Below are 16,571 nucleotides of genomic sequence, written 5' to 3'. Positions count from 1 at the left end.
CTGGATGAATTACACAAACATGTTTCGGAAGTTGCTCCATGAGATGTTTGCGCACCTTGACTTATCTGTTTACCGCATGCTGTGATAGCTTCACACACCTGTCTGAGTTCTGCTTCTTTCGTGGTGTGTGTGTGCACTCACATGCATTTAGTCCTGCAGCAGACGGTTTCCCCTCCTGTTCCAAACAAATTTTCATTTATTCGTTCACAAACAGCCAGGGTCAGCAAGTGAAAGAAGGTCGAAAAGTTTCTCCGCAGCAAAATGGACATCACTCACGACTGCGGGGTGAGGCCTCAATGAACTGAAGTAGCTTTTAAATGTTTTCAAAACAAAGTGCTCACAGGAGTTCAGCCTGATAATACTGTATCATACTGTGAACGAGGGTGTGACTGTGTGCACACTCCACTTTTCTCCCCTCAAAACCGTCAAAACAAGTTCCTCTCGAGAGTAGACGGGTGTTGAGTCATTAGGGTTGTTTATCAAGCAGCCGTTTCTTCTTGTCAGTCTCTCTGGCAGGTCGTGGTATGCTTTATATCAGAGTTGTGCTAGAGAGTCCTCGCCAAGCATCAAGCTCACTGGGGAACCCGGGGTGGTGCACAGAAAGGTGTGTGGTGTGTGTACATGATTGGCGCACATACAGACACACAGACACACACATAGACACACAGACACACACAGACACACAGACATACACACACACAGATGGGGAGGGGATAGGGAGTCAGTGCTGGTGCACAACATTCAACAAGTCTGCTCCAAAGCTTATACTTCTCCGAGAGGCTCAACAGCCACACAGCAGCATAGAAACGGGGGAAAAAGAAAACAAACAACCTGTCAGCCAAACAACAACCTCGCGCGCCTGACGGAACAAGATTTTTCAAGGTTATCAACAGCCGGAGGTGTGTCTAAAAAGCTTTTTATCCAAGTTAAAAAAAAAAACTCATACATCCACACATGTAATTAGATGTATAGTGCTGAGAACATCACCTGCTTTATACTCTTCAGGCACACATCGAGGTCAGTTCGCGACCTCCGACATTTTGACCTATGGCCGGACATGCTGAAGCGAATTGACGACGAGAAGAGGAAATGAGCGATACAGACGACCAGCGATGTGCAGTGTTCTGTAAATGTGTCCAGCCAGCCGTCCAGCCAGTTCTGTGTGACAGCAGTGACGAGTCGTTCATTACCGTTACTACTTTGTGAGAGACGTTCACGTCACGCTCCCTGCCTCAAGCGACCTCTTCCACAACATCACCATCAACAGCAACAATAACTAAGTAGCAGGCTCACATCCTCACAGCAACGTGAACAATCTAGAAATCAAGAGAAAACAACCTTCCGGGAACAACGCCCCTAGCGGGTGGTAGCCCACCATCACACAGCAAACTTGAAACATTTTGTACAGCGCGTCAAACAGAAAATCACTTAGAGAGGAAACATAATGAAGAGCTTTATAGACACAAATAATTTTTTAAGAGGTGAAACATATTTCTCTCTCTCTTGTTGCAGCAGGAATGGACTGAGCAGGGAAGCTGGTCAAAACACAATCGATGATGTAGTGGCAGGGGACACGACCCCAGCCTGCAGGTCAACTCTCACAAGCTCCTCTCTGTGAAAACAAGTGTTTATTTGATGGCTTCGGCAACACAGGGCGAGCGGAAGTCCTGCTCCAGTTTCTGCGAGACCTCAACGACAACACAGGGGTAGCTCTATGTGGTCAGACTGACACCAACACTTACTTCAGCGATGTACTTACTTCCCATCATGCCTGCGGCTGTCAGCGAGGCCTAAAAACCGCTTCAAACTTTCAAAAAACAAGAGCGCTGTGCTGAAAGGAAAATGTTTTTATGACAGGAGAATAAACTTTGGACGGAAGCACAGCAGGAAGCCTCGCTTATCCGCCTACGCCATCATCTCAACCATTTTTGTTTTTCCAGAAAAAAAATAAAACCAAGGATCGTACACGAAAACAGTCCCCGTAATCCGGGCCCCTAGTGTGGTGTCCGGACAGAGATGCAAATTGTCGCCCCTGAAGAGCTCTCCTCCGGACAGCGAGCGCGCAGGCAGGATGATAGATGATGGCTGGAGGCCCAAGTAAATGTTTGCCGTCCTCATGCGAGTGACTACAGCCCGCAGTAACAGTAAAATAGACCGTTACACACGGTAATGCATTACCCTCCCTGGTAGTCACGTGACGGTCAGCTCCTCCATGCAGATGAGGCCTCTCTGACGAGAAGTTCACACTGCTACAAACCTTTACGAGTGTCGATACACATGTATCATATATGTTTATACATTATTTATTACACAATTAACAGCCGTTATTACAGACGTTGACATCAGTTATGATTTGAATTTACGGCATAACTGTCATGTGAAGTTCAGACAAGTGCGGTAGAGTGCCTTCCCATGTTCACATTGCCCACTGGGACAAATAAAGCTGATCATTGTCATTGTTATCATTTTCATTGTAGTTATTATATTTACAGCAGTTGGTATAAGGTTTTACGGTTGTTTGATGATGTTTACAGCAGCTATAAGTGCTTTACAGCAGATTTTACAGTGTACGACCTTTGCAGCAGCCATTACAGACCTCCACAGTAATTATTTCAGACCTATTTCAAGTAAGTGTGGTTATTAAATACCATTACAGCAGTTCCCGTGATCGTAACCTTCCTGTGGCCCAGAACAGTTACAGGGTGTTGTAGACTGGTGGACCACTCACACCAGTGCTAGTCGGTACATGAACTCATTCCTCTAGTGTCGGCCCTGGGTTAGCTGTAAATACTTCCACTACTTCCTGTGCACCAGGGGCCAGACCAAGATTACTCTAAGGTTTGCAAGTAAGACCCTGTGTGAGTACGAGCTACAGTTACTGGGATGCCGTTAAAACACGTTGACAGGACAGCAGCACTCGGCAAGAGCTCGGCATTAACAAGTTACATCTTCATGTCGGAGGAGAGACTAGTGATCACAGTTCCTACCTGTATCGTGATCGCAGCTTAACAGGTAAATGTCACTTCTCCCACCCCCCAAAAAATATAAATCCTATTTCTTATTTTAGAAATGTTTAAGAATTTCTTAACAAAATATGACTACTTCATAAGTAAGGTATAACTACAAATATTTCGAAAGAAAGATGAGCGAGGGTGAAAGAAAAAAAAAATACAAAGATAGATATGTGAAAGACAAAAAGAGAAAAGGATATAAGAGAAAGAAAGGTGACTAGAGCTGATGTTCCCCACACATAGAATCCTAGCTTGCTTTCATTCGCAAACACACTTGTGACCCAAACACACTGAGCACACGGCGCCTGGGAAAGTTCTCGCCATGTCGGCATACTCCGCGTGTTTTCTTCATGCATGGCTGACTCGATCATGCTACCACACCTTGTTATGAGAGAGAGAGAAGTTTAAAAAAAATGAAAGTGGAGGCTTGTACATTCAAACTGAACCAAGAACTACTTACAAGTTTTCCACGGGACATACTTGAGCCTCAGGTAGAGAGGGTGCGCTCAGTGCAGGCAAGCAAACGCTGGCACAGTCCAATGAAGCGGACGATACAGTCCCGACGATAATCGGCAAACGGCTCCGCTTGATCTCCCGCTGATGGGGGATGGAGGAGGCTGGTGGTTGTGTGGGGGAAGAAGAAGGGTTTTGTTGATCGATGGTTTGCCGCGATGTTGCTACTTACTACCTGATTGGTTGGCTGTTGACTGACAAGTTATCGGTGACACGAGAGAAAGGTGCTCGGCCACAGCGGCGTGCCCCCAACCTGCAGCACTCGGTAAACAATCATCAAATTTCGTTTACTCAAAACCCAGTTTGTTTTGCGTGGTCCTCCCCCTCCCTGGAGTCGATGAAGCGCTCAATACCGGCTTGCACACCACCACCACCACCACGCGCACAACGCCCCGAGCTCCGCAGTTTGAACGCGGCTGACGCGCACACTGCCGTGCAGCACCTCCTTCCTGCGCGTGCGGCGCGGTGGTAGCAGCGGATGGAGGTGGATGGATGGATGGGTGGATGGATATGTGCGCGCCATGCCTCGCGTCTGCCCCGCGCGTGGACGAGTAGCAGTCCCCCGAACTTCACCACGACGACGACGACGACGACATGAAGGACGACGACCTTTTGGGATGGACGGTCTGCTGGATGGACCAGTGACATGCTGTGACATGTTAGGTAGTCGGTGTTGTTACAGTCGACCGACGATGACGTGTTGCAGGCTGACGCTAGCAGTTGCAGGTAGATGTTCAGCAGCTGACAGCGAGTCTGTCGACGGATGGAAGGGTATAGGGGTGGGAGGATGTGTGTTGGGTAGACGTTGGCGCCGCGGGTATGTAGGGGTAGACTAGCATCTGTCGACACGTGCAGTGGAGAGGTAAACTTTTTTCAGATCGGTTCGCGAGAGAGGTGTTAGAGACCTCGCTTGTCTCGGTTGTAGTTTTTGTGTGAGTGAAGTGCTCCTCTCTTCTCTCTCTCTCACTGATTTACCTTTCCTCTTTATGGAGTCAGGTATCAATTCCCAATGGCTAGACCGACTGGGAAAATTTCGCTGCGCTACGTTGGTATTGAACCGGTTCGCCTTCGAGTTATGGACGACAGTGTTCTGAGCTCTCGTTACCGGAGGTGTTGTCACACGACAAGGACTTCAGGTGTGTCACCAACAGACACACCCAACACGAATAACTTGGCAGACAGCATTTCAGGACACACGCTCACAAGCACATAAAAACACATACACGTGCACACACACACACACACACGAACATACTATGTAGAGTTCTAATGCAACAACAACGCCCCACGCATGTTTTCCTGATTGAGGAAACTGGGTAGCTAAAGATTAAAGTTAGAAAACCGGTAGATGGATAAATCTCTATTCTTATATATATATAAGTGTATGTGTGAACATCTTGCATCCTTTTCATTTCTTTCTCGCCTATCACCCTCGCTGTGGTGCGTTCAGGAACCACTCGCTATCTCTCAGGCGCTGTAGTCCCCTCCACCCGACATCTCCCACTCCACCCACTCTAACCACCTCTCACGACGACAGCAGACGATATCATCGCTTGGCTGATCCCGACAAACACGTCGACTTGTCACAGCCTCCACATTCATTAATATTTCATCGGAGCGGTCACCTCGGACTGACAGACACCCACGAGAGAAAACTTCACAGCCTGTCGGTTAACACCCCCTTGCTCTCCCCCTCCCCCGCCATTCATCCACCAACGGCTCTATCATGTGACGTCACAATACAGGTGGAGTCAGGTGACGCAGCGCACAAACCGTTGGCGTTTTCTTTCTTCTTTTTTTTTCGTTATGATCTATCCGAGATGGGATAGACAGGTAGGTGTCGGATTAAAATGAATAAGTATTTTTTTTTAATTTCTTGATTTTTTAATCAGTGAAGAAGTATTTCATCTCTTGCACATGTGGCTAATGAATGTTGACGACTTCATAAAATAATTATTAGTTGCATGTTAGTCTATTTTTGTCTCGTTATGCAAATAGACACCTGGTCGTTGTAAAATCTACGAATAAACAGCTAATTATACAAAAATTAATTTTATACACCTTTTAATAAAAAAAATGTGTTGCTTGCTCTTTATTGTTCTCTAGTGTATATTATTCTTATCGTCAGTTTAATTAATGGCCACATCAACATATTTCCGGCGGATTTTAGCAAGTATAATGGTTGAGCTGTGTGAATGTTCATCGCCTTTATTCAAATATGATAATTTTTTAATACCGTTTCTACAAAAGTGTTTATTGGTGTGTAGGAAGCAAGCAATTACTGTGGAAGCCGACTGACATGTTAACCTGTCATCGTTTGAATAAAGTCGCATTCCCTGGGGAGGGATTTGCTGTTGGATAACAGAAGCAGGGAGGGTTGAGAGAAGGAGGACACAGACAGTATTTAACTGTTGAAATGCGAGGGTTTGAAACTGAATTAAAAGCTGCAATTCACTTTTGCATGTCGTCTGCTCATGAAGAGCTGCATGCTGTGTCGGGAATTGCGAGCACAACATCCGAAACCAGTCCTGCATCTGGTAATGGGCTCGGGCACGATAGGGGAGACCACTTTAGTGGCCTGACAGCGCCGACACCCCCCTGCCTCCAGGAGCTGGTGCTTGTGGCAGGATGGCCGCTATAACCGCAATTGCAGCTAACCGTTGAGTAAATATTGACCCCTGGTTGCAGGCATGTGCTCAAACTTGTCCCAGGTGTCCAGTAATTTGTGGAAGTTGCAGACATTCTGCGCCGCTGGTGGCGACCAGGCGAATTTGCTGCCACCTGGAAATTGTTTTATGGCAGGACTCTAGCAAACTGGTGTCGGGGCACGAAAACAATTTTACAAGTAAACACGTATGCGCTGTAAGAGAGATCCTCCATCCGACTGTCTGGTTGGACTAAACGCGGATAGAGGACAGAGTTATCCCTCGTTTGCCGAGGGAAGTGACTGCTGCTGATGCTTCTACTACTACAAGGACTTTGGTTATGGTTACGATTATTGTTTCTTGTACTAGTATTATGTCGATGACAATAACTACTGCTGAGAACAAGTAAAAATATCGTCTATCCTTCACGATGACAGATTTGTTGAGATACCACACTACCTGCGATTAGCGGTCGCTCCTTGTCTCATCAGTTCAGGTTGTTTTAAAGTATTAAAATCAGATGTACAAACAGAAAAATCAGGATGTGGATAGTGGATGGGTACCCTGGCTATACGAACATCCCATAACCCCCAACCCCTTAAGATGATTGTATTTTCTATCGCTTCAACTGTCACTGGGGTCACTGACCTTACAATCAGCAGTGATTCCGTGAAACAGATACGGTTATGAACATTTACACAACCGCAGCTACAAGTATGAGGGGGTAGGGAGGGGCAAACGATCCGTCCCAGGCAAGCAGTTCGACTGGCTACCAAACAAAGGTAACAACAGGATCAGACAAACAAAACCCGCAGGTAAGTGATTACAAAAGGGAGACAACTGAATGACGAGACATGCCTCCAGGACGCACTCGCGCGTGAAAGAAAAACGTGTAAACACTCTACACTCGAGGTTTGTCGATCCATTAGTGTAGTTTCTGCAAGAAATGGCTGGATTGGAACCTTTACCTCTGTATCATTCAATGTCTTGTCAACCATTTGTGGAACACTCCGCACAATTTGACCACAAAGCGCGATTAACGAGACAAAAATAAAAAAATCCCGTTCTCATCGATAGGAGCAACATCATGATTCCTTGACAATGGTTCGATGTTCCTTTTACTCAGGCCCACGCACGTGTCTGTTTTTTTAATAATAATAATAATAATAATAATAATAATAATAATAATAATAATAATAAACCGCGTGATTTCTATAGCGCGTGCTCTTAGCGCTTGAGACATGGACAAAATACGAAGAAGAGAAGGATAAACAAACAGTACTAATATTTATTATGTATTTATTTAGTCGTGTAAATCTAGATTATTTTTTTTTTATTTTTTTTTTAAATGTGAGTCGTTTCTCATGACTTGCTCAAAAGAATGCATGTCGAGCAATTGAGCCAGAAAAACAATGGCCGACAGCTGTCAGTGATCGTCCTTTAACATAATATTGCTTCAGCCTGATAATATTGGCTCCCATCCGTCCAATAACAAAGAAAACGAAAACATAAATGAACCCCAAAAGGGAAATAAAAGATATGTGTGTGAGAGGGAGAGGAAGGGAGAGGAAGGAGATTGGGAGTTGTGTCGTGGTGGAAAAGACAGAGTGAAAAAAATCGACAACCACGCAGGAGAAAAATCAAACAAACTGCTATTAGTAGCGAGAGTGAAGCTGGAGAAAAAAACAAAATCAATAACATCGATCCTGTAACTAAAAAGAGAAACACCAAACAATGTGAGTTATTCTAGACACAGTCAGGTCACCTGACCGTCAAAAAATGAGTACAGTGTATTATCATCGTCGTCGTCGTCGTCGTCGTCGTCGTCCTGATCGTCGGGTCTTCTTTCCCTCTGAAAAAGTTCATGAGGTCAGGAATGGCTCGTCTGGAAGACACAGCCAGGACTAACAGAGGTGCGAAAGTCGGTCTGTAGAAATGCACTTTCTAAGAGAGACACAAACTATTTACCAACAAAGCGGAAATAAAGAAAACATCGCGAAACAGCGACTAACCTGAGGTCATCGTCACCGTCCCTTCCGTCTGTCTCTCCTTCTCCTCTCTGCTTGTCTTCTGGACTTTTTCTTAATGTAGCAAATCACGTGTGACATCTCTCACATTCCTGAGTGCAGCCCTGAAATTAAAAGCTGTCATCATCATCATCCATCCATCAATCATCAATCATCATCATCAATAATAACATCAATCATCAATCATCATCATCATCATACAACCCAGGAATGCCGAGAAGACGCGCTGGAAGCAATGATGAGACCATAATACTAAACACAAGCTCTACAGATGATATCACAATGTTTAGCCTCGTTGCTTGGCGGTGGCTGAGGGCCCCAGGACACAAGGCTAGAGTGTCAAGAGCTATTCTTCAGTGAGACAGACCTCGTTATATTAGGAAATAATGACACAAGTAACAGCTCAATACCATGTCAGACCTGCTGTCACCATAGATACAGAAGCTACAAATATGTCAGACCCACAACACTGCCAGTGATGTCAGTCAATAAACTATTTCTGACATACAGCGGACAAGAAATGTTCTCTGTAAACAGCACAAGCAGCAATGACAACATCATGCAGGTATTAACGGAAAAATGTTTGTTGCCATCATCATGCAGCCAGAAAAAAGTGTGTGAGAGAGTTAGAGAGAGAGAGCATGAACTTTATCAACGTGTGACCTCTGACCTTTATACGTGAAGATCAAGTACAACAATCACACACATCAACAACATTTTTTACACAACAATCAGAATCGTAAGAACTATATAACTATGACAGTCGCGACCGTTGACATTTTTGTTTACATTTATTCTTTTGCTCTCAACATCAATGAATATTAAATGTACATTCACAAAGAACGAGTGGTCTGCAGCAGGAAAGACAGGAGTGAGGGAGTGTATACAATATTTATTTAATACTTGTCTCGTAAATCATCATATATAGGACGATCTATCATAACTTGATCCTCGTCTTCAATGTTCAGAGATTTCAATAAATGACCAGGACACAGAAAGGAATGCTTTCTCAAAATCTACAGTAAGCAATAGTCCATGGATATTGTTGACATAATAAAGTCCATCATAACTCATCCTACATTGCCGTTGACACTCATCAATCACCAAAGGTAGTTCACAAAGTCGTTTAGCAATGCCTGCTGATACAATCTTCCAGACTACATTCCACAAAGAAATTGTCCTCCAGCGAGCTGCTTTGATTGCTGGTGTGCAGGAAGGCCAGTAATGATGTAGGAGACATATAACGGACCTTTGTCCAAACTTTTCATTATTTGACCAAACAAGAAAAGTTCCAAAGTCCCATAAAAAATCATTGTAAAAACTTGACAGTTAAATCATCTGGGCCCGGACTTCTTTTGTCATCTTTGTCATATTTTTCAGCTTCCTGCAAAGATTAGGATACTTCAGTGGTAAGGAAAACCGTGTAACAAGGAATATACTTCTGATAACTGATACGATGGGCAGAGAAGTGGGTTTGTTGACACCAGCATCACCACCAACACGGAGGCAAAGCCTTGAGCTTCTATGTTCCGACAGATGACGACTTCACCGAGGAAATATTGAGCTCGACTACAATCGTACTGACCATCGTCCGTAGGTGATGAGAGGTGTTCAGGCCCACTGTACTCACGGGAGGGTCTGTCTTTGATGGACATGAGTGTTTGTGCTGTGAGCGAGCATTGTCCTCCCTATTACAGACAATCAACCGGCCGTTAGGGACTATTTATAGACCTCATTTACAGACTTGAAAGCTTTGAATGCTACTCATCTTCCCGGATCTTTTGGATTGTGATTTCATCATTTCTGCGTCCTCTCCAGTTTCCTCTACAATTTTCTCTGCTTTTCGTGAAGCATATTTTTTCAGCTGACCATGATATGGCCACAGCACAGAGCATGTTGTCTTCATTTTGTTTTTGTTTTTAAGTCTTCCCATTGATCGCCAGGCCTTTAGTTGACCTGAGGCCAGATGCCAGCTGCACAACGGATTTCTAATTTAAACGTTCAGACTTTAAAACTTTTTTTTTGGAAATCGGCTTTACAGATACACAACTTACACCGGTACTTTTTCTAACCGAAATTGTTTTGAATAAAACTGTTCCTCACAGACTTTTAGTCTTGTCAACACAACTTTTCGAATGTGCTTGTGTAACGGATCTACCTAACATAGAAGTGATTTGAAAATGTTTCCATATTTGCTCCTTTAGAACACTTTTAAGTTTAAGAAACATCGTGCAGCTAGCCCCACATCAAGTGTCATGAGCTAACGAGGGGAACAATAAAGCGACTCTCACAACGGAAATAACAATCGTTTGTTTAAGAGGGGGAGAGAAGAAGACAAAAGGAACAGACAAGTATACTTGACTGCTAAAATAATGAAATGCATAACATAAAATGAGAAGGACGAAATATATTAAAACACAAACTGGAAAGCATGGTATGTACAAATTACATCTGCAGGAAGTTCATGAACGAGAGAGGTGGGGAGGGGAGACAGACGGACAGACAGACAGACAGACAGACAGAAAAGTGTCAGTCCTCTTATCACTCACTGATGCGAGTCCTTTTATCCCGTGCGGGTGAGGAGGGAGCTGGCACTGCATTATGAATGAGAGCGACACCTGTGTGTTTTGATTGAAGGTGAGTGTGTGAGTGTGTGTTGAATGATTCATCGCGTGCTGTGTATTCATGTGTTTGATTTGCTGTTTATATTACACTGTATGCCTGACTGACTGAATATCTTGTTGTGTACCTGATGATATTACATTATTTTGCTGTGTGATGTCTGTGTTGCAGGGTACACATGGGGTGTGGGGTGTGGGGCACTGCATGACGGTTAACTGTCATAATGACACGCGGAGGACACGCATGGGTGACAGTGTACCGACCGCGAACTTCCTTCTACCAGCATTGCTAGCTAATGGTGTGTGAGAGATGGAAGATAGAACCCGAGAGGAGTCTGCTAGTTCGAGAACAGTTTTTCCGAAACAACACCATTGAGGTGAGATCGGCGGTGGTGGTGCTGGGGGAAAGTAGTTAAAGGAGGGCCAGCAGAATATTGAGTGCCAGCGAGCAGAACGGTCAGACACCTCTCGGCGCCGTGAGACAGCATCATACTTCACCTGTAACACTGCGGGGTCGCAGGTCACCGCCAGCAGACAGGTCCAGCCAGCACGCGCTGACACTAACAGAGTTCGAATCCAACGTTTCACGAGCGATCTCCACCAGCGCCCCTCCCCCACCCCCCCCCCCGTCAATTTTTTTTCATGTCTGGTGTCCAGGATCTCATCATCATGTAGGTTCTCAGAAGTGGCCATGCTCGGATGGATGGGAGATGGTGGGTCGGCAGGCAAGCCATAGATCCGGTCACCCAGCTTTGACATGAGAGTGTTTCTGGATAATTTTGGGGGAAAAAATCCAACCTGCAAAAGACAAAAACTTGCCCCACTTCCCCATCCCCAGCGATAAGGAGATGGTCCTGGATGGGAGTAAGGGAATACAAGTGGACCTTCTACCTCCATCGTGTTGACATTCTCAAGTGTGTCTGCATGGCAGCAGAGCCAAGACAAGGGAGGAAATGCTAGCTGCTCCCAAGGGGGGATCCCGGCCATCTGCACCCAGCTTTTAATCTACATTTTGGAAGTGTTGCAGGACTCACTTGGCGAGGCAGATAGTAAAATGGATCAACATTTCGGTCACCGGGGACCTTCCGGCTCCAAACAGCGGCGCTGAATAATTTCCCTTGCCGAGCCTAGCAGTATTGATTATCTGCCCTTGGCTCGCTCGCCTCCCAGTGAGGAGAGCTCGCTATACAAGGGGAGACAATCGCAGATATCATTTTACAGATCTTCTTTTGTACTACATCATTTGGTGGACAGTCAGCACAATACAACCTTCCCATCTCTCACAGACATCCACCCTCGGCGAGGCCTCACGAGGGTCGTTTTCGTTGTGCGGCGTCTGACAATAACTGTTGTCTACGATGATATGTTTACTAACAATGTGCAGGGAAAAGCTCTTCGTTTACTTCTGGTATTACTCTTCGCCAGCAATATCACAACAACAACAAGAATAATCTCAGTCTTAGTCGCACGCCCGGAAACACACAGCAGCGGCAGAAGTCAAGGAAATAGTAGTCATGTAACAGTAATGATAGTTTATTACACTATTTTAGTCAGGTTAATGTTAGTAATGATAATTGTAATGATGATAATAGCAGTAATGGTAAGTGAAGTAACAGTAATGGGGGTAGTGGTAATGGTAATTGTAGAGAGGGGTGAAGGAGCTCCCTGATTATTCGCTCGTACACCTCCACAGACTTGTATCTCTGATGTCAATCTCTGTATCCGCGGTCCGGTAACTTGACCCTCTACACCGAACGAGTCCCCCCGGGAGGTTTGTGGTCTGGACTCAGGTCCGGCATGCAGTTAGCCCATGGACAAACGTCGTCTGCTCGTGCTTGGTTGTGCTTATTATATACTTTGGGACTTTTAGGCTACAACAGAAAATAAATGGAAGAAAATGTTTGAAGCTTCCGCTTTCTGTCTAGCGTTTCAATTCCTGATTTATTTTCTGTTGTTTTTTTTTGTTTTGTTTATTCCTTTAATTTGGTTCCTTCTTTCTATTTTATTTTCTTACCTCACAACAATGACTGCGTTTTCCTTGTGAATATTTGCAGTGTTTTTATCTTTTCACACCTGTCTCCTGTTCCAGCTCTTGTTTTGTGGAGATCAGTTTGTCTACAGACAGGTGTCAAAGTTCACGTCCCTCTCATCACCACGACCGTTAATCAGACCGCTATAATAGCCAGGGAAACACTAAGATGGGGTTCTTAGCCCTACTTTAGTACCTCAGTTCAACAAATAGTTTTAATTTTCCTTTTAACAGCAAAAAATATCATTAGTTCATGTTACAGAGGAAATCGTTACCAAGGAGATAATGATAAATGTATTTTCTTTTGTTCTTTCTTCTCAGTATCATGTTTGACACCTACTGGGATGGTTACTTGCAGTTTCTTTCCAGTCGTCACTTTCTCACATAGACTGCTCAGAATATTAAGTGTCAGTCAGCAGAAAGGTGCGGTGTGGAGCAGACAGGTGAGACAACACCTGGCGCTTGTACACACAGCACGAGGCTTCTACTCTCAAACGACTGGGTTTGAACAGATTGCAGACAATCATCACCACTCCTGAACAAAATCGCCATCAACTTTGAGGGAAATCATCTTCACTCTCTTATTCACCTCACAGATGTCGGCCTTGTATCAAGGGGAATGTACTAGCTTGTGTTTGTTTGAAAGTTTCTTTGACGGAGTTCACTCCCATGCACAACGGACCACTGAGGTCCCGCGCTCTCCTGTCACACAACCTCTCAGTCCCAGAAGCTCGGACTTGCAACAGACACAAAGTTAAGGATGTCCTGCCTGACATGTGATGAAATGAAGATCACATCACGCCCAAAGATATGTTTATTTAAATTTTCTTAAAAGGTCAAATGTCCAAATTTATTGAGGGAGAGAGAAACAACGACATGTCTACTGTTTAAAAGTCTCCCTAAAGAGCATTTTTTTGTTTTTCGCTTTCTCGTCTGTTAATGCATGTCTTTCCCCCCTCTCTCTAAAATGTTAATCCATTTCCCCTCTTTTTCTATCTCACCTGTTAATGTATGTCTCTCTCTCTCACCTGTTAATGTATGTCTCTCTCTCACTCACCTGTTAATGTATGTCGCATTCCTTCTCCCATCAACCCTATCTGTGTGACTTCTGTGACACTCTCTCTGACACAGCTGCACTAAGTTTACAAAATAAAAACCGTTTATCATCACTGTTCTTCACATATCTGTTAAATGAGAAACATTTTTTTGAAAATGTAATTCTTTAATCTTTGGCCCTTATAAGGACTGATGTGTTAGACACCGCACTTGTCTAAGGGGCCAGCTTCTTTTGTAAACTATTTACCTTTCTGTCTTTCCAAGTAGCCAGTCAACAGTTAGGTCAACTAGAGGAGATATGACCGAGATCGAACTGAGTGGTGTCTGAACTTCCGGCGTAGGTTGCTTCCCTTTAACCCCCTCCTCCCCAGGGGAGACTAGCGACATGATCCAGAAGCCGTGGACAGGACCGTGCACTGACCCACCTCTGGGTGGCCACTCGCTTACTTTCAGTTCAATGATCAAACAGATTCCGCTAGCGGACCGGCCAATCAAGGGGTGATAAATCCTTGTCCTTGCCCGGTGACTCACTCACCAGGCACGTTGACAGGTCTGGGGTCGACCTGATAACTTAGTTTCAGGGACGACAAGTGAAGGGCGGGCTGTGCGCTCGTTCCAACACCCCCTTACTCCGCTCCCCCTACCCACCTTCCACCGGTACACGTACGTGAAAACATCCACGTACCCACACCCCCTCGAGAGTCCAAATTGCGCGCGCACGCGGGAGTGCATGTGCACTTCTATCTCTGGCTCGTTTGTTTTTAATATTCCGTAAGTCGTTCCCAGCTCGGAGAGAGCGACGATGCAGGAGCTGTATACTGTAATTATCCTCATTATCTCTTCTTGACCAACGGGTAGATGCACCCTTACATAAAAATAAGAACGCACTAACGCATGTGTTAACAGATGAATAAGTTCCGTTCAGTATCTGTAATTAAAATGATAAACGGTTATGTGTACAGTAGGGATGAACAGGGGTCGTCCAGTGAAGACCGGAGAATATCTTCTGAAAAAATTGTTGACAACGGTTTCTTTCATGCATACCCATACCGTGGGTGTGCTTCGCGTTGTCTTTACTAGCGAAGTCCCTCCAGCACCCGCTGCCTGTGACTAATTATGTGTTTGAAGACCTGTCTCCCTGGTGGGTACCCTTTGATGTCAGCCGTCTCGGAGACACCTCGGCCTGCGACACAAGGGAGAGAACCGCTTTCTCGATTGGCACCTTTCTCGTCAATGCTTCCATCCCCGTAAACGGTAACCACTCACCCTCACCCACTTCTCTCTCTCCGTGCACTTTTCTCCGGGGGCTGGCCCTAATGAGCACGGTTGACTGTGAACGACTCTAGTGTGTACACTGTTCACTGTGACCCACCCTAACACATTCCTCATTGTGACCGACATCACTGTGCACAGTTTAATGTGTCCACGTGTCGTGAATAAGGTCACGTGACTGGAGTTGCCAGCACGTGCAGTCCAACTCGCTGAGTCGTGAAAATCACGCAGTTGCTGCAAGGACGAGCGGTCTCTGAGGATGAAATTTTGAGTCTACAATATGTCTATGGTACGTCTACAGGACAGTTAGAACTGTTTACCTTTTTTTTTTTCAACGGCGTCTTAGACCCCCCAAGCCGTACTTACCTGCATTCCGTTCAGGCAAGCAGGGTAGTGTAGCAAGTGTCGCTAAAAATGCAAGCAGTGATGTCTATAGTTTTGTCTTCTGATGTACAATACAGAAATTCAATAACAGGTATTCTTTCTACGTGGTTCTTCTTTTTTTTTTTACTTTTTCTCTCTCGCGCGCACAGCTGACACGTCTGCTCCAACCCCCATCTTTCCCCAGCCCCGCCATGTCCTAAATCCCACCTTTCCTTTTCTCCCCCTTACCTTCCCACTCTCTCGCTCTAGTGTTTACTGTGTTTATAAGTTGGTTTATAACGAATTCCCAGCAGACGAGGTAAGAGAGATCGAAGTCTTATTTCTGTCCAGCACGTGGTGTCCGGTCTGCCCTCCTGATAACAAGAACTCGGCAAGAACACAATTAAGACAGCCTCGATTTGTCGCGCATTAATATCTGCGCCCTCACAACATCAGCCGCAAAAGAAAAAAAACATCGGAAATCTAGTTCCCCAAGATGAGAATATTATCACGCGTGTGCTACAAGTAATGATGCTGTATATACCCACAAAAAAAATAAAAATCCGTTAAAGAGAAAAAAACAAAAACATTCTGAAGAAAAAGATCATTGGCCATAAATCTGACTTGTTTTCCCTGATTTTAGATGAGATTAGAGAAAGTAAGTCTTCTTCGGGGTTCTTAGCGAGATTGGGACCTCCTCTCCCATCCTAATCCTCTCACCACTGTGAACACACACACAAACACACAATACATACAATTATCTCGCGGCTACACGAAGACGTGGCGATGAGGTGAGTGCACATCAGTCTTTGATGCATGCCTCATGTCCACATAAACCCTTTGCACACTTGTCCCCTGCCCCTCTCCTCCCCCTCAAAAAAAAAAAAACAACTGCCGCAAGCTAACGAGAGTAACGACCGATGTCCGGCAGGTCTCTTCACCAGGCTTACCACAGCAGACGACATTAATGCACGAGCTTATCAAACCCGGCAAGTAAAAAACACCGTGACTCACGCCCCAAGAATGGAGGTTGT

General features: G+C 45.0%; 1 protein-coding gene across 1 annotated transcript in view; it reads right to left on the bottom strand.

Annotated features, from left to right (window-relative positions):
- LOC112570481 (calmodulin-beta-like) overlaps positions 1–3,965 on the bottom strand; it is a 38,928-nt gene extending 34,963 nt beyond the window's left edge. The window contains 1 exon segment of the mRNA XM_025248914.1: positions 3,472–3,965. Within this exon segment, the coding sequence (XP_025104699.1) occupies positions 3,472–3,489 (18 nt within the window). The 5' untranslated portion in view covers positions 3,490–3,965.
- Positions 3,966–16,571: the final 12,606 nt, after the last annotated feature.

The sequence above is a fragment of the Pomacea canaliculata genome, linkage group LG8 (genome assembly GCF_003073045.1).
Source record: "Pomacea canaliculata isolate SZHN2017 linkage group LG8, ASM307304v1, whole genome shotgun sequence".
NCBI lineage: Eukaryota > Metazoa > Mollusca > Gastropoda > Architaenioglossa > Ampullariidae > Pomacea > Pomacea canaliculata.
The sequence above is the reverse complement of the archived record's forward strand: the minus strand, read 5'-3'. Positions and strand labels throughout refer to the sequence as shown.